The sequence below is a fragment of the Equus przewalskii genome, chromosome 25, assembly GCF_037783145.1.
Source record: "Equus przewalskii isolate Varuska chromosome 25, EquPr2, whole genome shotgun sequence".
NCBI lineage: Eukaryota > Metazoa > Chordata > Mammalia > Perissodactyla > Equidae > Equus > Equus przewalskii.
Window position 1 is genome coordinate 34,411,685 of NC_091855.1, and position 23,405 is coordinate 34,435,089.

A 23,405-nucleotide genomic window follows, 5' to 3' on the forward strand; every position below is an offset into this window, starting at 1 on the left:
TGCATTCTTTTCATGAAGACACAGAACATTTATAAAAATTGACTACATGCTGAGATACACAGAGCAAATCTCAATAAATTTTAAAGGACTGAAATGATACAGAGTATGTTCTCTAGCCACAATGCAATAAAGTTATAAGTCAAATAAACTGAACAGAAAATATTTATATCAAATATATAAGGACAAAGAATAACCAAAACGATAACCTTTAAGCAGAAAAACAAGACTGAAAGGTTTGCTGTACTGGATATTAAGAACAGAATATGGGCACAATTATAAGATCAGTGGAACAGAACAGAAAGCCCAGAAAGAGACACCCATTTTACGGACACTTGATTTATAATCAATGGGGCAATGCACAACAGTAGGGAGAGAATGGACTTTTCACCAAAAGGTAGTAAGACAAGTGGATACTGATACAGGAAAAAAAAGAAACCTTCATCCCAACTAAATATATTCACAAAAAATTAATTCCACATGGATTGTAGATCTAAATTAAATGTTAAAGGCAAACCAATAAAACTTCTATATTTAAGTAAATTTATAAGAAAGTTTTCACGTCCTTTGGTGGAGAAGCACTTCTTAAATGGAAGATAGCATTAAACAGAAAACAATTTTAATAAACTGAATGGCCTTAAAATTGAAATTTCTATTTGTCAAAAGACTATTTAAGGGAGTGAAAAGGCAACCCATAGAGTGGGAGAAGACATGTGCAACAAATACAACTGCCAAAGGGCTCCTATCTACAATATGTGAGACACTCCCACAAATCACTAAGAAAAAGACAGGAGAGCCTAGATACAAACTGGCTGAACACTGAAGCAGGTACTTCAGAAGAGAGGCTATCGAAAGAGTCAATAAAAGTGACCCGGTGCTCCACTGCATTAGTCAAGAGGAAAACCTAAGCTAGAACTCCAACGAGACACCACTACACACTCACCGGGATGGTTACCATTGAAAAGCCTGACAACAGCGTTAGCAAGAAAGTAAAGCACTGGGAACTATCATAACCTGCTGGTGGGAAGGTCAAGTGATGCAGCTGCCGTGGGAAACAGTTTGCAATTTCTACTAAAGCTGAAGATATGTATACCCTATGTCCCAAAACGTCATTCTGGGACAGACACACAATTGAAATGCCTGCACCTGTGCACCAAGAGACAAGTACAAGAATGTTCATCATTGTCTATAATAGCCAAAAATTGGAAAAAACTCAAATGTCTATCAACAGTAAATAAACTGTAGTGTACGCTTACTAGATAAAAACACCTTCCAGTAAGCTATAGAGAAACACTACTGTCTACCATGTTATTTAGATTACAACAGAATAGATACACACTTACTGTACAAATATGAAAACAAAGTGAAGCTACTAACAATTTGAATGAATCTCACAAACCTAATGTTAAATGAAAGAACTCAAAACAAAAGAATCTATACTGAATATGTAATTTCATTTACATCAAGGTCAGAAAACAGAAAAAACTAAGCCACAACATTTAGGGAAATGGGCTCAGGTAATAAAAGTAAGAAAAGCAAGAAAGTGATTACAACCACTGGGATACTGATTACTCTGGAGGGACTGAAAAGGAGGAAGACGCAGGCGTTGGGGTTGCTGCTAACTCTATTTCTTTACTTGAGTGGTGACTATGCACATGTTTTGCTTTGTAATAAATCACTGAGCTGTAAACTTCAATTCTGCTTCTTTTTGCTGGATGTGTTTTATATTTCACAATTTAAAAAGGGTAAAACAATAGATCAGATTTCCTTCAAAGTTAATAATCACATTGGAAGTAATAGATAAACATAAAATAAAGTTTTTTAAATGTTTAAACTATGGTCATGTTTTAATTCCTTTTGTCCCATTTAAAACCGAACCCACAGTACAGGGTAATATTTTCTGAATTGAGCTAAACCATAAAACAGGTGGCTTCACACTGAGTTCAGAAAAGAAAAATAAGATATGGAGTTATGAGGTGAGATTTTATCCTCACCCTTGTTCAAATGACTCTGTGTGCAAGCCAAGCACAGACACAGGCAGAGGGGTGCCAAGAGGGAATATGATGCCAGAGAGCCTTACGAGGGCCTCTCCCCCTTATAAGCTAACACTTAAATCATGCAGCACACAAACACTGCTACAAAAGTCTGTTTATGGTAACAGAACAGCACCGCCAGGAGTGTGAGCACCAAAGATGACTCACTGCCTTTGGAGGCTGAATCCAAAAGGAATATTCTGATTTCAGTTTTCCCTTACAAATAAGCAACTGGAGAATTCCAATTTTCCCCTCAAACACTATACCGTGGTATCATTTTTAAAGTTCAAGAGGAATTTCTCTCCAGTTACAGAACTACAATGCTATAAAACTAAATGTAAAGTTGCACAATTGCTTACACCTCTCAAAAGCTCTATTTAAAATTTCAGTGTTCATCCAAAAAGCATTTTCTTGATGGAGAGAGAGACAGATGCATGATAAAGCAAGCCCAGTAAAATGTTAATGACAGAATCTGTATGTTATCAAAGTAGTAAGCTGCAGCTGTAATCAGACCCACAAGCAAGTACGCAAGGCGACAAAACAAATTCCCAGCATTCTAGTCAATATTTCAGCCATCATTGACAGCGGCCTGCCCTGTCTTAATGTCTCCATGCCAGCCCACCACTCCCACAGCATACACACACATTTGACTTTTATAATTAAGCACCAAGAATACATTTTGACTCTAGTTAAATAAAGTAATTTTCTCTCCAGTATGCTAAAAATCAGATAGCTTTGCCACATCTTCAGTGAGCCTGTAATTTCTGTGTAAACCAATTTCTTACTCATTCAACTCAAAAAGTAATCTGCTTTCTAGTGATACAATGGGGGAAAAAAAGCTGAAGAAAAACTATCACATATTGCCAGGGAGGTATTTCTTACTTATTTTCTTATTATGAAAATAATACATAAAATACCCCAAGGATAGACAATTTATTAAATAAATTATGGTACACCCATATGATTTAATACTATGCAGGCATTAAAAAGCAATGAATAATGAAAACATGCTCACAACACACAATGTGAATAAAACAGATTACAAGGCTGTTTAGGGCTGGCCCGGTGGCGCAGGGGTTAAGTTCGCATGTTCTGCTTCGGCGGTCCAGGGTTCGCCGGTTCGGATCCCGGGTGTAGGCATGGCACTGCTTGGCAAGCCATGCTGTGGTAGGCATCCCACATATAAAGTAGAGGAAGATGGGCACAGATGTTTGCTCAGGGCCAGTCTTCCTCAGCAAAAAGAGGAGGATTGGCAGCAGATGTTAGCTCAGGGCTAATCTTCCTCAAAAAAAAAAAAAAAAGACTGTTTATAGTTTAACCCCAATGTTGTCAAACAGGTACAAGAGAAAGAGAAAGATCAACTGATTGGGGTATCCTGTGAGCCAGAACTTTTAAAAATGACTTTTAAGGGGCCAGCCTGGTGCCGCAGCGGTTAAGTGCACATATTCCACTTCGGCGGCCTGGGGTTTGTGGGTTCAGATGCTGGGTGCAGACATGGCACCACTTGGCAAGCCATGCTGTGGCAGGCGTCCCACACAGAAAGTAGAGGAAGATGGGCACAGATGTTAGCTCAGGGCCAGTCTTCCTCAGCAAAAAGAGGAGGATTGGCAGCAGATGTTAGCTCAGGGCTAATCTTCCTCAAAAATAATGAATTTTGAGACATACTACTGATCTGTGCAAAACAAAGTGATAGGTCAGGGTTTATCTTTCCGTGTTTCTTTAAAAAAACCTTCACTCCTACGAGATCCAACTCTCCTGTAGACAAGAATGATAAACTCCAGGGGGCCAGCCCAGTGGCACAACGGTTAGGTTTGCACGCTCTGCTTTGACGGCCCAGGGTTCACTAGTTCGGATCCCAGGCGCAAACCTACGCACCGCTTGGCAAGCCATGCTGTGGCAGGCATCCCACATATAAAGTAGAGGAAGATGGGCATGAATATTAGCTCAGAGCCAGTCTTCCTCAGCAAAAAGAGGAGCATCGGCAGCAGGTGTTAGCTCAGGGCTAATCTTCCCCCTCCCCCCTCAAAAAAAAAAAAAAGAATGATAAACTCTAGACCAAAAACTAAATGAACAAAAATCCTGAAGGCACTGGAGAGAGAACAAAAGCAGTGCAGATTCTGGACAAGACGTGACTCTTGGAAAAAACGGAATGGCGCAAAGTGAATTACGTGGTTTTTAATGACTTTTAGACTGAGGGCAAGCTAAAGTTGGCCCCAAGCAGGGCAGATAAAACTCCAATAGAAAATCCACAGTCTGTCTGGCCTGAAGAACCAGAAAGCAGAGTTCAGAGCAACCACAGCCGCTAGAAAGTAAGGTGGGAATCTTAGAAAGGAGAGAGCCCCAAATTCAGTGAGTAAAGTCTGTTCAAGTATCTGGCTGATCCCCGAACCACACATGTGTGGGACAGACTCCAACTAAGGATAAAAAAAATAAGCTGAGATAAGAGCTGCCACCAAAAACACAGAATTTACAGCATATTCCAGTCAAGTTAATTGCCTGGTTAAAGAAAGAACAAGAAAAACAAAAAAAGAAAAAAAAAACACTCTCAGAGTAATATAACAGATTCTAGAGTCTCCATAACATCCAACATCCAGAATACAACCCAAAGTTACTCCATAGACAAAGAAATGACAGAATGTGACCCATTCTCAAAGAAAGACAATCCACAGAATCTGAACCCAGATTAAAGCTCTAAGACATAAAAGAAAACAGGCTCACAATAATGAAAAAAAACAAAACAAAACAAGAAATCACAGCAAAGAAACAGGAACTATAAAAAAGAACCAAATGTAAATTCTACAACTGAAAAATACAATGTCTAAAATAAAAAATTCACTGGATGGGCTTAACAGCTGAATGGAGATAGAGGAAAGAGTGAATTTGAAAATAGATCAATACCATCCAATATTAAGAAGAGAGAGGAAAAAAAAAGATTGGGGGAAAAAAGAAGTCTCAGAGACATATAAAACAATAAAAGGTCCAATATATGTGTAATTGGAATTCCAGAAGGAGAAAAGAGGAAAGATAGAGCAGAAAAAAATATTTGAAGAACTATTCTAGATCTTGATAGGCGTTTGGATTACACTGGTATATGCATTTGTCAAAACTCAAAAAATACACACTTAAAACTTGGGTGGCTCACTGTGTGTAAAGTTTATGTCAAAAGGAGGAAAGTGTAAACAGATATTGAACCCTAGTAAATGATATATATGCTTAAGTATTTAGAGAGCCGTGTACTGATGTCTGTAATTTACTCTGACATACATTCTCCCCCCACCAAAAAAGGATTAATCATGGAGAGAGAAATGGATAGATGGATAGATATGTGATAAAAAATACAGTAAAATGTTAATGATAGAATCTATGTGGTGGACATACAGGTATCTACCGTTCTTTCGATTTTTCTGTATGTTTGAAATTTTTCATAATAAAATTTTGGGGAAAAAATCATTATGACTGATAGTGTTTCAATGGACTAAAACAAATTATTTTTAAAATACAAGGGTTACACGTTGTTTCCTTTTCATTAGTCCATTGACCTCTACAACATCAGCCCAAACTCAGCCAACGAATCGACCTCATTCGAGTGGTTATTTAGACTGGCAAGTGTGTTTAGATCGGGAAGTGCAGCGATGGAGAAAGAGGAGAAGGAAGAAAGACTACTTCATTGTTTCCTTATTTCTCTTTACACTAAATTTTAGAAAATAGCAGATAATAATATTTCTTATATTTACTGATCAAATACAGAATAATTCCTCTATTTTTCTTATCCATGTGCGAAGGATAACTGATATACTAAAATTATATTATTCCTTTTAAGAAGGCCAAGTCAACACACAAATGTGTTGTATCATGAACAGATTTCACAATGGGACCTTTCAAAAAAACACTGCACATTAAGTTCCTGTACAGGAGAGAAACATATAAAAAGTGAAACGTAAATTTAAAAGATATTACATTACAGACAGAAAAGATAAACCTATATTAAAGATTAAAAAAAGCAAAATAACAGCATTTTAACGCTGCATGTTGATTTTTAAACCCCGCCATTTTCTTGTTTACCTTCGAGTTCTTCCAGATGTGAAGGAGGTGCTTGCGTCCTGGGCTGAATATAAGATAACTTAAACCTGGGCACCACAAATGGTACTTCTTTGCCATCAGATGGTAATTTGGAAAGTAAATAATCCTCAGTACAGCCAACCTGAGGCTTTACAGAAACAGAAGTCAATGGAGGTGTACAGATAGTAGTATTTTGACTATTCGAAACTTTTGCTTTAAAGTCTCTCTCCACAGAAACTGCACATAAAAGAAAAAAGAAAAGAAAAAATTAAAAAATGCATGTAAATTTCTGTATAATATTCTAAACCTAGCATGCTTTGGTACTTATTTAATCGTTTTAGAAGAAACTGCTGATACATAAACCACGCTTGGGTCCTATCAAGCACTTCCGGAATCCACATTAATTCTGTCCAGTCAATATTTGAGCGAGTGATATACTATTGCCAAAATATATTAACTTATCATAGTAACAGGTAAAAGAAGCTTTTTAAAGAGTCTCATTCCCACAAAAGAGTTAATAGATGGAAAACAAATTTATTTTTTAGTTAATTCCACAATTATGACTTCCAGGTAAAATCTAGTCCTTTAAAAACACTCTGAACAAAGCAATTCTTGTTGGCAATACTAATGGTTAATATCAGTCTTAAATATATAGAGCAATTCTGAAAAGAAGCTAAAGGGCTCCAAGTCTACAAAAATCTTCACCAAATAACAAAATAATATGTATGCTGACCTTAATATAATACATCTCTCCCTGTGCTAGCCTCTCAGATCTATTCTATCCACTTTCCAGAACTATATGTTCTAAGCTGCGTACCTTAGGATGGGGAGGTGGGGAAGGCCAGAGTTAATCTTTATGTATAATTAGTACTCTCTGCAGACTGAATGAAGGTACAACTCCTATTCTTCAGCAATTTGTGAAATCTTTTAATGCAAAAGAAGCCTTCATACTCAAATATACTAGGAAGCTATGCTCTAGACTAAGAGATACAAGAAAGACCCAAAGAAAAAGAAAGTTCCAGTCATAACCCTGAAGAGATGAGGAAACCACACGATACAAAGGGAAATCTCCAGGAGTCCTGGATAAACGTGGGTTTTGCTAAAGTTACGGGTCTTTTCTCGATTGGGCCTTATTCACCAAAGGCATTTTTTAGTGCACTGTTCATAGACTGGAAACCATTGGCCAGAGTATGTTGTCCTCCCAACCCCCCAACACTTCTCTTCTCCCCCTGCCTCCGCCTGTCCGACTTCATCCGCCTGTAACACTCATGTCCAAGCCCCACCTTCTCTTACTGCCCTCTTCCCACTCAGCCTGCTAAAGTCTTCTTCAGACCTCCATACAAACGCCACCTCGCTGTGGTGCTGTTCCACCCTGCGCTGAATTCACCTTTCTCTCCCCTACGCTCCAGAGTACTTTAATACTTACCTAGTGTGCCTTATATTTACATTTCTGCCTTCCCTATGAAGTTAGGAAATAGGTCTCATTTCTCTTTATATTACAAAATGCCACAAATGAAGACATTAAATAAATGTTTGTTGAAGACAAAACAAAACGAAACTCACAGGTGTGCTTTTCTGTTTCACCATAGAAACATCCTTTACAGCAACTCTTTATAAAGTCTGCTGCCATTAGACTTAATTTCCAATATCCAGCAAAAGATACAAACTTCCAGTTTTAAAATTAATCTGTTGGGAGAATAGAAAACAAGTTAAAATGATCATGCTTGATGCAATTAGATATCACTAAATAAATCATATTTTTTAAGACAGTGAAATGTTCAGAGGGAGAGAAAGTTTTGCTCCTATATGCAATTTTGTATAACCTAGGTTTCTTATAATTATTAAAATGACACACTTAAAACCTCATAAATAAACAATCTCAATGTTAAACCTGAAAAAAAGAAAAGTTGTACTCTCCATTTTCTCTTTTGCCTGGTATACTTAACGTCCAAACAAAATCTGAAAGATAATATGCCTCTCATAAAAAGTGTGAGAAAAATTTCACTTCCCTCAAATCAAGTCTTTTGATAACCCAAGGCCCTATAATGAGGGCCAATAAACGAAAAACTTCCTACTTTAGAAGTTACTTTAATGCTTAGAACTACACTTACAGAAAAATATATCTTAAACACTCTATCACACACTCACAAAAAGACACCAGCTAACTAAAACACAAATAAGATACAGTGGAAATAAAGGAAATCGGTGTTAAATTTACCAAGAACTTCACGTCCAATTGCCCACCTTGGTCTCAATGACTTTGTCTAAATGCATTCTCTCCATTTCTGCCTACTTAAACCCTGTACATTTTCATGGGAAATTTCAAATGGACGCAAAAGAAGACATAATAGCATAACAAAACTCCTATCGTCCAGACTAAACAATTATCAACTCATGGCAAATCTTAATTCATCTCTACCTCCCCACTTACCCTGACCTTTGGATTATTTTGAAACAAATTCCAATCATAAAATTTCATCCACAAATACTTAAGTAATTATCTCTAAAAGATGTGGCAGAAGGACTCAGGAGTTAACTTCAAGGGGCAGTCACCAGCTAAAGACGGGTCAATTCGAATATCAAAACAAATGATAACTGTAATGCATTGTTAACATATCAAGTATTTCTAAAAGGTACTCTTTTGCAAAAAACATAATCATAATAGCATTATCACATCTTAAAAATTTAATATAATCAACTACCTAGTCAGTGTTCAAATTTCTTCCATGGTGTCAAGTTTTTTTATAGTTGTTTTATTCAAATCAAGATCAAAATTTGGATTGTTTCCAGTCCTTTGCTATTAAAAATAGTGACATGGTAGCTTTGTGCACACATATTTTCAGATATTTCCCAGTACATATCTGTAAGATAGATCCCTAGAGATAGGACTACTAGGTTAAAAGGTAAATATATGTGTAACTTCATTTAATATTGCTAAATTTCTCCCTAAAGTTGTACCATTTTGCAATCCGAGTAGCAATATAAGAGAGTACCTATTTCTGTCCCCAACAAAGTATCTGTCAAAGTGCTGGACTTTTGCCAATCTGATAAAAAAAGAAATGATATCTTGTGCTGTTTTAATTTGTCTCTCTCTTATAATAAGTGAGGTTGAGCACATTTTCATATAAGGCTAATCCGTATTCGTTTCAATGAACTCATTGCTAACTCATGCCCATCTTTCTAGAAAACCATTGGTCCTTTTCTTCTTCAATTTTAGAGGGTCTTTATATATTTGAGAGATTAACCCACTGTCCATGATATAACTGGCAAACAATCTTTCAGTTTGCCATTGTCTTTTTACTTTGATTATGTTTTCTGCTATGCAAAAGAGAGAGTGTGTGAGTGTATACATGTGTATATACATGTATACATACATATATAAGTACATATACTCACACATATGTAATTATACTTATCTATGTTTTTCCTTTTTGCTTCTGAATTTAGAGTCAGAGTAAAGTTTTCCCCATACACAGGTCACAAAAGATTTTACCCATGTTTTCTTCTAATACTTACTGTGGTATTATTTTCTATACTAACATCCTGGCGTAGAGTATTAGAAATGGATGCAATCCCATCTTTTCAGAGTTGACTATCCCAGCATCACAAATACCACATTAAAAATTCCATATTTTCTCCACTGATTTTAGGATGCTGCTTTTATTACAGACTAAATTTCCACATGCAATTGGGTTTATTTCTGTATTTTCTATTCTCTTCAGTTGCTCTGTCTATTCCTGTACCAATACCACATTTGTTTTTATTATAAAGGCTTATAATATGTTTTACTGTCTAGCAGGGCTAGCCTCCCATCCTTACTGACGTCCAATTTCAGGGTTTTCCTAGCTATTCTTGCTTGTCTGTTCTTGCAAGTGAACTTTATAATCTGTCTAGCCCTAAGAGGAAAAATGCGACGGTACTTTCATTGGAATAATGTTAAATTTATAAATTGTCTTAGAAAAAACTGAAATCTTTAGGATGTTGAGTCTTTCCTACCCAGAACATGGTATATCTTCACATTTTTCCAAGTCTATGTTTGTATCTGGGAGTTTTTATAGTTTTTCTAATATAAATTCTGAACTTTTCTTGTTAACTGCATGCCTGTAAAATTTGTTTGGCTATCACAATAGCATATTTTCTTCCATCATATCTTGTAAGTGATTTCCATTTTTAAAATTTATACATTTTCAAAGCGCTTTTCAGCCCTAGTTTAGAGGATGCATTCACTGACCACCCAGATCATACTAATTTCTCTCATCTCTAAACATCTAGAGAACTTAAAAAAATTGACATTTTTCTCAACATTTGACGAGACCTGTTCTATTTCCGGCTAGAATATCAACTGTTAAGAAACAATATTTTGCTCACTTTCTAGTTACCATTCAGCACCCCATATGATGCTGAGAATACAGCTGGAACTCAGCAAATATGTAGCTGATAGATAAGGAAACATGGTACAATATCTAGCTCATATAAAAACTTGTAACATACTCATGAAACCACATTTCTGACCCAGTCAGCTTGAAAATACTTTACACTAATCATGAGGGGAACGTGGGAGGACTGGTTAAAAATGATTACTACTTCTGGGAGAAAAGTCCTCAAAATTAATGGCCTTGAGTCATCCACAATGAGTTGGGGAAGAGGAGGGAGGGATGCAGATAAGGAAACAAATTTATACGAATAATAAGGCAGCTAGAGTTTGCACGACGGACTCTTGGAGAGTAGAGAGGGGCACAGAGAAAGAATCACAGATGTCAGCAGAGGGTCCCCGTCGACCATTCAGCACAGCACTGATCAGAGCATGCATACAAGGAAACTACACAAGACTGGGGGAAAACGACCAGAAAAGATTACAAAAACCATGACCGGCACTCACCCAGGGTCGTAATAATGCATGTCCCTACTAATGAGACTGCAGAAACCCCATAATTCACAGGTATTGGATAGAGTACTCAGAAAGATCTTGCCTCAATACCAGAGGATAAGCAGCCCTAAACCAAACACTAGTCTGATGCCACCTAACAGATCTTAAAAGACTCAAAAGGATCAAACTATTTCCAAGAAATTTAACTATGTCCCAAAGCGAAAGCTATTTACAGAAACCTAAGAATATCTAGCAAACAGAGTAAAATTCACAATGTCTGGCATCCAATAAAAAATTACCAGACATGCAAAAAAGTGAAAAAAACATAACCAATAATGAGGAGAAAAATCAACCAATTGCAACCAACCCAGAACTGACACAAGACAGTTAAGAACGTTAAAACAGTTATAACTGGATTCTATATGTTCAAAAAGTTAAGTAGAGACATGAAAGATATTAAAAAAAGACCCAAACTCAACTTCTAGAGATGAAAACTATAATGTCTGAGATGGAAAATACACCGGATGGGATTAATAGCAGATTAGGTATTGCAAAGAAAAGATTAATGAACTTGAGGACACAGTAAGAGAAACCATCCAAAATGAAACACAGAGAAAAAAGCATAAAGACAAAATGAAAAGAGTATCCATGACCCAGGGGACAATTTCAAGCAGCCTAATACACAGGTAATTGAAGTCCATGAAGGAGATGGAGAGAGGCATAAAAAATATTTGAAGAAATAATACCAAAATTTTCCAAATTTGATAACTACAAACCACAGATCTAAGAACTTCAACAAACATCAAGCACAGGAAGTATGAAGAAAACTATGCCAAGGTACATCATAATAACATGGCTCAAAACCAATGATGAAGAGGAAATCCTAAAAGCAGCTAGAAAAAAAGACACGTCATACAGTGGGCCCTCCGTATCCGCAGGTTCTGCAGCTGTGGATTCAATTAACTCTGGATCAAACGGCCTACGATGGCTGTGTCTGTACCGAACATGTACAGACTTTTTTCTCATCATTCCATAAACAATACAGTAGAGCAACTATTTACTTAGCTTTTACATTGTATTAGATATTATAAGTAATCTAGAGATGATTTAAAGTATAAGGGAGACACGCCTAAGTTATATACAAATACTACGCCATTTTATAAAAACGACCCGAGTATCTTCAGATTTTAGTATCTGTGGGGGGTCCTAGAACCACTCCCTGTGGATACCCAGGGACAACTGTATACGCAGGAACGAAGATAACAATAGCAGCATAGATCTCATTGGAGACAACGCAAGCAAGAAAATAGTGGAGCAAAATCTCTAAAGTACTGAAAGAAAAAAACACTGCAGTGTAGAATCTGACACCTAGAGAAAATCTTTCAAAAAGGAAGGTGACAAAAAGACTTTTCCAGACATATAAAAGTTGAAAGAATGAACCACCAGCAGATCCACACCACAAGAAGTGTTCAAGGACATCCTTGAGGCAGAAGAATGACACCAGATGGAAATATGAATCTACACAAGGAATGAGGAACACCATGGATACAAATATATAAGATTTATTACCACTTAAATCTCTTGGATTTTTGATGCTTAGATAAAAATAATAACATGGTGATATGGGGCTTATAGCATATGTAAAAGTAAAATGCACAACATCAATAGTACAAAGGCCAGGAGAGAGAAACAGAAGTATTCTATTATAAGGTTCCTGCACTAAATGTGATGTGGTATAATACCATTTGAAGATAAACGGTGCAAAGTTAAAGATAAGTACTTTAAATCCTAAAGCAAACACTAAAATAAGAAAATACAGGTTTTGCTAATAAGCAAACAAATTGATCAAGTGGAATCATACCAAAAAATTCTCAGTTAGTATAAAGGAAAGGAGAAAAAGAAGACAGGTGGGACAAAAAACAGACAAGATGAATAGAAAACAAATAGCAAGATGACAGACTAGCAGAAACAATTACAGGTGGGATGAATAGAAAACAGTAGGATGATCGATTTAAACCTATTCATATCAACAATCACATTAACTGTGCCAATTAAAAAGCAGAGATTGTTAGATTGGATAAAAAAGCGTGACCCAAGTATATGCTGCTTACAAGAAACGTACTTTAAATATAAAGACACAGGGGGCCCGCCCCGTGGCCAAGTGGTTAAGTTCGTGCACTCCACTGTGGCAGCCCAGGGTTTCACCAGTTCAGATCCTGGGCGTGGACATGGCACCATTCATCAGGCCACGCTGAGGTGGCGTCCCACATAGCACAACTAGAAGGACCCACAACTAAAAATACAACTATGTACGGGGGGCTTTAGGGAGAAAAAGCAGAAAGAAAAATAAATAAATAAATAAATAAATATAAAGACACAGACAAGTTAAAAGTAAAAGGATAGATATCCCTCATAAATACAGACACAAAAATCTTCAACAAAATATTAGCCAGCCAAATCCAGGAACACATAAAAAGAATTATACATCACAACCAAGTGAGATCTATCCCAGGATTGCAAGGTTGGTTTGACATCTGAAAATCAATTCATAAAATACATTATATAATAGAATAAGGGGGGGAAAACTACATGATCATCTCAGTAGATACAAAAAAAGCTTTGAAAAATACAATGCTCATTCAGGACAAAAAATCTGAGCAAACTAGGAATGGAAAAGAACCTTCTCAACATAATAAAGAGCAACTACATAAAGCCTACAGTTCACATCACGGTAACTGCTAAAAGACTGAATGCTCTCGCTCTAACCCCAGGCAAAAGACAGGACGTCCACTCTCACCACTTCCGTTCAACACTGTGCTGGAGATTCTAACCAGGGCAATTAGGCTAGAAAGATATAAAAGGCACCCATGAAGAAACAACTCTCTTTAGTAACAGACAACATGATCTCGTAAACAAAAAGAGCCAAAGGAATCCATTAAAAAACTACTATAAATAATAAGTTGTGTACTGTTGTAGGATATAAGATCAATCTACGAAAATTAGTTGTGTTTCTATACACTAATAATGAACAGTCTAAAAACTGAAATTAAGAAATCCATTCCATTCATAATAACATTTAAAAAAAAAACACCTAAAATCCTTAGGAATACTTTAACAGGAGAAGTGCAAGACTTGTACACTAAAGACTACAAAACACTATTGAAAGGCATTAAAGAAGACTTCGATAAATAGAAAGACACTTCATGTCCATGGATTGGAAGAAATAATACCAACATTTCAATATTCCCCAAATTAGTCTACAGACTCAGTACAATCTCCATAAAAATCCCTTGTAGCTTCTTTACAGAAACTGACAAGGTGATCCTAAAATTCATATGGAAACGTAAAAGACAGAGAATAGCTAAAACAATCTTGAAAAAGAAGAACAAGTTGAAAGATATACTTTCTGACTTCAAAATTTACTACAAAGCTACACAGTAATTAAGACTGTGGTACTGGCATAAGGACAGACACACAGATCAATGGAATCAAACTGAAAACCCAGAAACAGACCCTTACATTTATGGTCAATTGCTTTTTAACAAAGGTGTCAAGAAACTTTAAGGTGAAAAGAACAGTCTTTCAACAAATGGTGCTAGGACCACTGGACATCCACACGCAAAAACATAAAAAAACACTTAGGACAACTACCTCACACTGCAGGCAAAAACTCAAAATGGATCACAAATCTATGAGTAGGAACTAAAATTACAAAACTTCGAGAAGAAAACATAGGAGTAATTCTTTGCGAACGTGGGTTAGGCAATGATCTCTTAGATATGACAGCAAAAGCACAAGCAATAAAGAAAAATTCGATATATGAAACTTAATCAAAATGAAAAACTTTGTGCTTCAAAAGACACCCTCACAAAAGTGAAAAGACAACTCAGAGACTGGGAGAAAATATTTGCAAATCATAAATCCAGTAAGGAGCTTATATCTAGAATATATGGAGAACTATTACAACTCAATAATAAAAAGAAAACTAACACAAAAAATAGGCAAAGGGGGCCCACGCAGCAGTGTAGCAGTTAAATTCACATGCTCCACTTCGATGGCCCAGGGTTAACCCGTTCAGATCCCAGGCACAGATCTATGCACTGTTTACCAAGCCATGCTGTAACAGGCATCCCACATATAAAAGAGAGGAAGATGGGCACAGATGTTAGCTCAGAACCACTCTTCCTCAGCAAAAAGAAGAAGATTGGCAATGGATGTTAGCTCATTTTCAATCTTCCTTACCAAAAAAAAAAATTAGGCAAAGGATTTGAACAGGCACTTCTCCAAAGAAACATCCAAGGGACCAAAAATGCACATGAAAATATACTCAACACCATTAGTCATTAGGGAAATGCAAATAAAAATGAGATAACACCGTACACTTAGCAGAAAGGATAAAATTGCAAAGACTGACGATTCCAAGTGTTTACAAGCATGTCGAACAAGTACAACTCTCGTATTCAACTGGTGAGAATAAAAAATGGTTTGGCAGTTTCTTTAGTTAAACATAAACCTACCATATCATCCAGACATTCCATCCCTAGGTATTTACTCAAGAAAAAAGGAATCATAAATCCACATAAAGACTTGTACACTGGTGTTTTTAACAGCTCTATCTGAAATAGCCAAAAACTGGAAAATCAAACATCTACCAACAGGTGAATAAACAAATTGTGTTATATCTGTACAACGGAATACTACTCAGCAATAAAGGAATTACCAATCTGTGGGCTGGTGTCTTTCCAGCACTATTGGTAGATTTTCCAGTAGTGAAAAAATTCTCACTCATTATCTTTTTAAATATTGTTTTTACCTATTTTCTATTCCTTTTCTTCCAGAAACTCCAGTTTATTGGACTTTCTCACTATAACTTCTCATTCTAATCATTCTAATTTCCACTCAATCTTTTTTATGTTTTCCATTTCTGTCTCTTTGAGCTGTATTCTGAATGCTTTATTCTGACCTATATTCTGGTTCATTCATTCTCTCTTGGGATTTGCCTAATTGCCTAATCTGTGGTTAAACTCAACAAATGAGTTTTGAGTTTTTTATCACTGCATTTTTCATTAAAAGAAATTACACTGTTCTTTCTTTCAACCAGCTCTGTAGCTCTGTTACTTTTAAGACTCCTGCTCCCTGCATATATTTTCAAACTTGTCTTCTATTTACTTAAATAGCCCAACATAGTTATTTTAATAATCTATGACTGGTAACTCTAACACAAAGTTTTTCTAAGTTTACTTCTAACTATCCAATGTTCTGCTGATTCTTGCTCAGGCAGTTTTATTTCCTTATGCACTTGGTTATCTGACAATAAATTATTCACTGACCTCAAAACTTTACTGGTAGAACTTTTTTTTTAAGTCAAAGATGAAAGCACACTCCTAGAGAGAAGACTTGCATTTGTTTACCAAATCACTTTAAATGCATGTTTTCATAAATAACCCAGTTTAAAAATGGGTGAAGAAAAAAAAAAAGGGCAAAGGATGTGAATAGACATTTCTCCAAAGAAGATAGATAAATGGCCAATAAACACAAGAAAAGGTGCTCAACATCATCAGTCATTAGGGAAATGCAAACCAAAACCACAATGAGATACCACTTTACACACACTAGGATGGCTACAATAAAAAAGACAGGCAAAAATAAGTGTTGACAAGGATGTAGAGAAACTGGAACCCTCATACATTTTGGTGGGAATGAAAAAATGGTGCAGCTGCTTTGGAAAACTGTTTGGCACTTCCTCCAAAAGTTAAACACAGAGTTACCATGTGACCCAGGAATTTCACTCCTAGGTAACTATACCCATGAGAATGGAAAATATATTTCCACATAAAAACTTGTACACAAATGTCCATAGCACATTATTCATAATAGCCAAAAAGTGTATACAAACTCAAATGTCCATTGACTAATGAATGGAAAACCAAAGCGTGATCTATCCACACAATGAAATATTATTCAGCCATAAAAAGGAATAAAAAGCCGTAAAAAGTACTGAGTCATGCTACAACATGAATAAACCTTGAAAACGTTATGCTAAGTGAAAGAAGCAAGACACAAAAGACCACATATCGTATGATATCATCCATATGAAATGCCCAGAATAACCAAATCCATAGAGACAGAAAGTAGATCAGCGCTTGCCAGGATTGCAGGGAAGGGGGAAATAAGGAATAACTGTTAATGGATAAAAGGTTTCTTTTTGGGGTAAAGAAAGGTTTTGGAATTACACAGTGATGATGGTTGCACAATTTCTGAATATACGAAAAACCACTGAACTGTACACTTTAAAACGGTGAATTTTATGGTATATGAATTAGATCTCCAAAAAAACAAGATTTAAAAAAATTCACATTTTGAAATTTTTTAGACCACCATAGTGCTGTGAACTTCCCCCATGGTCTGGTGGCTGAACTTCTCAAGGACGGGGTTTCCCCCTCTGTTTGACTTGGCATTAAAGCAACTTTCCCTTCAGATCCTTGAAGGAGGGAGAGTGAGTTTTCATCCTTTCCATGACATCACAGACCTTTGGGATCGCAGAATTATGGCCAGAAAGTCTCTTGTCAGCTTACCTCGAATGAGCCCTGGGATGACTTCTCACCCCGCCTCCCATCCTCCAAATCCACCAAGCTATCCAAATCCAGGCAAGTTCCCCCAGTTTAGCAAATGCCCTCAAAGTAAAAAAGACTTAAGGGCTCCTTTAGACTCTCAGATTTTCAGCTTTCTCTTAGATTTTGACATAATTCCTAAATACCTTTAAAAAAATTTAATACAGCATTCTTGGCTATTTTCGGTGTGAAGGTTTTTCTAAATATCTTAACTATATTCCCCAAATGAAAACCCTATAGTTACTTTTCAAGTTAAAATTAAGTCCAGTCAGTTAGGGCAGGATTTGCAAAAGCCAAAGTCTGGCGCAGTCTACATTAAACACCTTCGGTAGTACCTGGGATGGCGGGTGATTACTGCAGATGTTTAAGACTTAAACAACACATTACACTCCGATGACAAGTTTATCTTAGAAAACAATTAAACATTAATTTGAGGGGGAGTCATGGGTGGGCGACTCGTTCTCTTAGGTATCAAGGCTCTTTACACAACTAAAATAAATAAGATTGTGGCAAGGATACACCAAGAGAGCTAAGAAAGAACAGCCCAGACACATATGCACACATATGGAAACTTGACATGTGACACTTACAGATCACTGGGAAGAAAAACAGAATATTCACTAACTGATGCTGGGAAAGACCCATTACGCATATGGGAAAAAAATGAAACGAGATCCCCACTTCACACCACAAGAAAATCATTTTCACATGGATTAAGGACATAGACACGAAAGGTAACATTTTAAAGCTTTCAGAAGGAAACATCAGACTATATTTTATGACCTCAGAGCTGGGAAAAATCTGTCAAACAAGACGCCAAAAGCACAAACCATAAGGAAAAGGCTGACATATTCAACTACATTAAACTATAGAACGTGCCCATCAAAAACCACTATAAAATAAAAAGACAAGATACCAGGAAAAAGATATTTGTCACATGTACAACTGGCAAAGGATTCGTATGCAGAATATATATGCAAAAAAAAACCAACTTCTGGAAGTCACTTTTAAAAAGGCAAAAAAATAAAATAAAAAATAGGCAAAAGACATAAACAGACATCCCCAAGAAGAGGAACTATGAAAGATTCAACATCAACAGTAATTAAGGAAATGGAAATTAAACTCACAATGGGATACCATCTCTCACTCACCAGATTGTTGAAAAGAAAAAAATCAGATAATTACAAATATGGTTGTACAAATGTCTCAAATGTTGGTGAGAAAGGGAACAAAGTGGACGCCTAACAACCTGCTTGTGAGAGTAGAAACTGGCACAACCGCTTTATAAAACAATTTGGTATCATCCAGCAAACCTAGAGATCCACAACTCCACTCCTGGGCAAAAAGCCAGAGATATTCCTGCACACGGACACAAAAAGACATGGATTAGAACTGTCATAACGATTCAGGTTTTGGGGTTGGTTTTTTTGTTGCTGAGGAAGATTCGCTGTGAGCTAACATCCACTGTAACTCCTCCTCTTTTTTTGCTTGAGGAAGATTCGCCCTGAGCTAACAACTGTGCCAATCCTCCTCTATTTTTCTGTATGTGGGACACCTCCACAGCGTGGCTGGTGAGCACAGTAGGTCTGTGCCTGGGATCCGAACGGCGAACCTGGGCCACCCAAGAGGAGCATGCAGAACTTCCACCACTCAGCCAAGGGGCCAGGCCCAACAAGTCAGTTTTTAATGGCAAAAGTAAAAATTAAAATAAAAAAAGAAGACTGAAAATACCCCCAAACATCCATTAACAGGAAGATGGATATACGGTGGTAAAGCCATACAATAGAATCATATAGAGCAATAAAAAGTAAACAATAACACATCCACATAGATGAATCTCACATTATATATGTTGTGCAAAAAAAAAAGTGATAGAACAGGCAAAACTAAATAATACATTATTTAGGAATATATAAATATGTAGTAAAACTTTACAGAAAATCAAGGAGCATGGAAAGAGAAAGACAATCTGGACTTCAAAAATATTGATTATGTCTTATTTCTAAAGCTTGATATGTGTACAGGAGCATTTATTTTATTTGTATTCTCTAGATCTGTAGATGTCTCAAAAGTACTGTTTCCAGTTGTTCCCCATCCTTGTCAACACTCGATTGTTTTGGCCTTTTCCATTTTAGCCATTCTTTTCACATTCCTAAAGAAAATACACATAAAACTACTTGTCTGAACAACAACAAAAAAATTAAACTTTCAAGGCCAGCCCAGTGGCACAGCGGTTAAGTTTGTGCATTCCGCTTCAGTGGCCTAGGGTTCGCCAGTTCAGATCTCGGGTGAGGACCTATACACCGCTTGGTGAGCCATGCTGTGGCAGGCGTCCCACATATAAAGTAGAGGAAGATGGGCACGGATGTTAGCTCAGGGCCAGTCTTCCTCAGCAAAAACAGAAGGATTGGCGGCAGATGTTAGCTCAGGGCTCATCTTACTCCAAAGGAAAAAAAAAAAATCAAACTTTCAATGAAGATGGAAGGGAAACTCATAAAGAAATTTTAACCTAAGAGCATTTTCCCTTGAATGCGTAATAATAGTTGAAGCAAAGGCCCTATCTGATGTATGCCTCATGGATCCTGACTTTGACAAAATATCTGATGTCTACAGAAGACTTTTAGGAGAGTCACTGAGATATACATGAAAGAATCACATGACTTAAACGTAAAGAGTATCAAAGTACTGGAACTCAGGTGAAATACAATCCAACAGTTTGTTAAAGGATGACTAACACTGATAACGCCTGGACCCCACAGACCAAAATACCACTCAAATAGTGTGCATGAGTCGAATAGGGGGAGATGAAATACTCTCCTATAATATATCCAATGCTTAGTTACTGGCTCTCAGCTTCTGCCACTTGACCACGAGAGAGGCACATGCCGTGAGGCACACTTTTAATTCTACCATCCTTATATTCTCTCCAATATGACTACAAACTCCTACCAGCCTGTCACTTCTCCTTCTAATCTTTGTTTCCCAAAATGAAGATTCCACATTCACTATCTTTATTTCTTCATCCTCTATTTACTCCTCATATTCATTCAGATTTGGCTTCCATCCCTATTTTAAATTATGTTTGCTGAGATCGAGGACCCCCTTCTAACTTTCAAAGCCAATAGGCACTTTATCAGCTCCTATATTCCTGATTGCTCTGACTCTGAGATAGATTTCTCTCCTCTTTAAAACTCTTTCCTTTCCTGGCTTCTACGACACGACTATCTGTTAGTTTTCCTCCTTCTTTCTTGAATGTTCCTCTTCAGTCTCCTTGGCTGTCTCTACCCATCACTTAAATATTGGTGTTTCCCATCCTTGATCTTCCTCTCTTCTTACTCTTACTTGAATGATTTCTTCCGCTCTCACAGGATTAACTACCATAAATCCACGGATGTCTCCAACATCTACAACTCTGAGCCTGACTTCCGAAAACCCTGATACCAATATACCCAAATGCCAACTAGACAGCCCTGCCAGATGTCTTACAAGAATCTCAAGCTCATTTTCCCTCAACCAAATTAATTTCTCCATTTGTTAGTTTTATTCGTGAACACACAACTATAATTCAAGTGGAGCAAATAAAATACAAGAGATACTGTAAACACTCTTTTTCTTCAAAGGTTAAAAAAGCACAAATTTTTATGAAGCCTTTTCACCCCAGGTACGAAGGTAATTCACGTCATTAGCAAAAACTACAAAATATGAGATGACAAAAAGCAAACCTCAAATCTCAGCTCTCAAAGGCAAGAAATATCAACATTTCCTTCCAGCAAAAACAATTCTTAACCATGGTAGTTACATATCAAAATATTAAACTGGTAAACAGGAGGTGTTGTCAACTCAATATTTCCAGGCTATTTTTTGCAGTATTAATAAGGAAAAAAACATAACTCTATTACTATCTACCTGGAGTGAGAATTAGTATAATATTTTAAGTACAAATGCAATCCTTTTACATGCTGTATTTGAAATACTCCAAGGAGTCAATGTCTTTGGTTGGCATCTACTTTGCCCATACCTGGACATCTGTCTGTGTGCAATGCACTTCATAATTCATCCAGAGTATTTTCCTCTATTTAAAGTAAACCATAGCAAAGAAAGAAAAAGAAAAACTAGAAGGGATAGAAGCCAAATCTAAAATCTAGCTGGGTAGATAATTCGTGCTTTGCAAACCACAGGAAACTGACATTTTAACACCCCTTCGCCGCTTCAAAAAGTTTCGGAAAAATCACACATAACACCCCTCGGCCAACCTGTTCTCATCAGACTCTCCAGACGGAGAGGGGTGCCTCCCTCTCTCCCGGAGCCCAGAGTCCACCTGCGGCCGGGGGTCGGGAGCGCGCGCCCAGGCCCGCGCTGGGGTCTCCCCTTCTCTGGCCCCGGGCCCACGGAGCGGACCCGCGAGCCCGGGGAGGGCGCGCCTGGCCCGGCCCCACCGCCCACCGCGCTCCACGGGGCGGGTCACTGCCCCCCAGCCCCGGCGATCGCGCCTGCAGAGGGGTCCTAAGCCCCTCAGGCCTCCAGGGAGCAGGCGTCGCTGGGGAGCCTGGGGAACAGCCTCCCGGGACCCCCAACCAAGGCGACATTTAAAAAAAAGTTCAAGCAGATGAAAAACCATGCCTAACAGTCGCTCCACACCCAGCCCCGCGACGCCGGGGGCGAGGGGGCCACGCTGCGGACGCAGGGGTCGCTCGCACAGCCCCACACCAGCCACGCGAGTCCCACCCGGAGGCCAGGGCCGCGGCCGCTCGAGGCCCGAGCCACGCGGCGCGCCCCGGGAGGCGCCCCGACAGCCGCAGCGCACCTGAGCCCGCCGGCCCCCTCCCCGCCGGGGCCGGGGTCTCCACGCGCGGCTCTCGGGGCGCCCCGGCTCCACCACGCGCTGACGCGCCCAGTTACCTGCTCGAGGCCGCGGGCGCTGCGCTCTGCAGTCGCTGCCCGGGGGAACCCAGACTCGGGTCACCTCGCGCGGCCGCGCCCCGAGGCCCCGCCCCCGTCCCCCTAAGCCCGCCCCGCCCTCCATCGGCCCCGCCCCCTCCACAGGTCCGTCCCGCCCCCAGGTCCGCCCCGCCCCCTCCCCAGGTCCGCCCCCCCACCCTTCTGGAGGTGCGCGCCGAGGGGCGGGGCCGTCGGCTGGCTCGCGCACCTGAGCAAGGTGCGCCTGCGCCCTCTACTCCTTTCCTCGTCTCTCCAAGCAGCGGCTGTCAAGTGCTCCCTCTGGAAAGATCTAAAATGGAGCTGGGCAGTTTGAAGTGTGTTGAGGGATCAGAAGGGAGATAGAAGGGGTATAGAGGGAAAGCCATTGGCCTGATGAACCTGTTTGAATAGGAAAGGAAGGAGAGGTATTTCTTGTCAGAGAGATTTCTGCACCCTTTCCTTGCGAGTGCAGAAACTTTTCTTAGTTGCAGTGTTACTGGACTTTAGTGTTTATATCCTAATTATAAAGTCTTTGAGAATCAGCCCACATCTCTTCCCTTTTGTGGCTTTGCCAGCAGTAGGTCTGTTGGAAGGAATCCTATATCCGCTACCACGGCTCGCCCCCATTCTACTCTGGAAGGCCCTCTAGCACCCTGACAGGGAGTTGCCTCGCCTTTTTCTTTTATGCCTCCCATGGTGGGAATCTCAACACTGTACTTGGGAAGTTGTTGAGTGAATTCCTGGATTATCTGCTGATGATGGCTCAGTTTCTGAGGGGCTGATAGATTGTAACCTGAAATAAAGGTACTTTTCTTCCCGGAGAGCAGTCTTTCTCCAAGCACGTTCTCTTCATCTGCAGTCCTTAGGGATGCTGGAGTGCGGGTGAGATGGGGTGGGGATAGCGGGTGGCAGGCAGTAGGT

General features: G+C 38.6%; 1 protein-coding gene across 3 annotated transcripts in view; it reads right to left on the bottom strand.

Moving 5' to 3' along the window:
• The window catches only part of TC2N (tandem C2 domains, nuclear), a 42,584-nt gene extending 19,996 nt beyond the window's left edge, over positions 1–22,588 (bottom strand). For 2 of the 3 annotated variants that reach the window (XM_070594473.1, XM_070594474.1), the window contains exons 1-3: positions 22,467–22,588; positions 7,653–7,775; positions 6,093–6,326 (exon numbers count right to left, since the gene is read on the bottom strand). In XM_070594473.1, coding sequence (XP_070450574.1) covers positions 6,093–6,326; positions 7,653–7,719 — 301 coding nt within the window. In that variant the 5' untranslated portion in view covers positions 7,720–7,775; positions 22,467–22,588. Of the gene's footprint in view, positions 1–6,092; positions 6,327–7,652; positions 7,776–22,371 lie in introns of all 3 variants that reach the window. The other variant, XM_070594472.1, reaches the window with a different exon arrangement.
• Between the last annotated feature and the right edge of the window lie 817 nt (positions 22,589–23,405).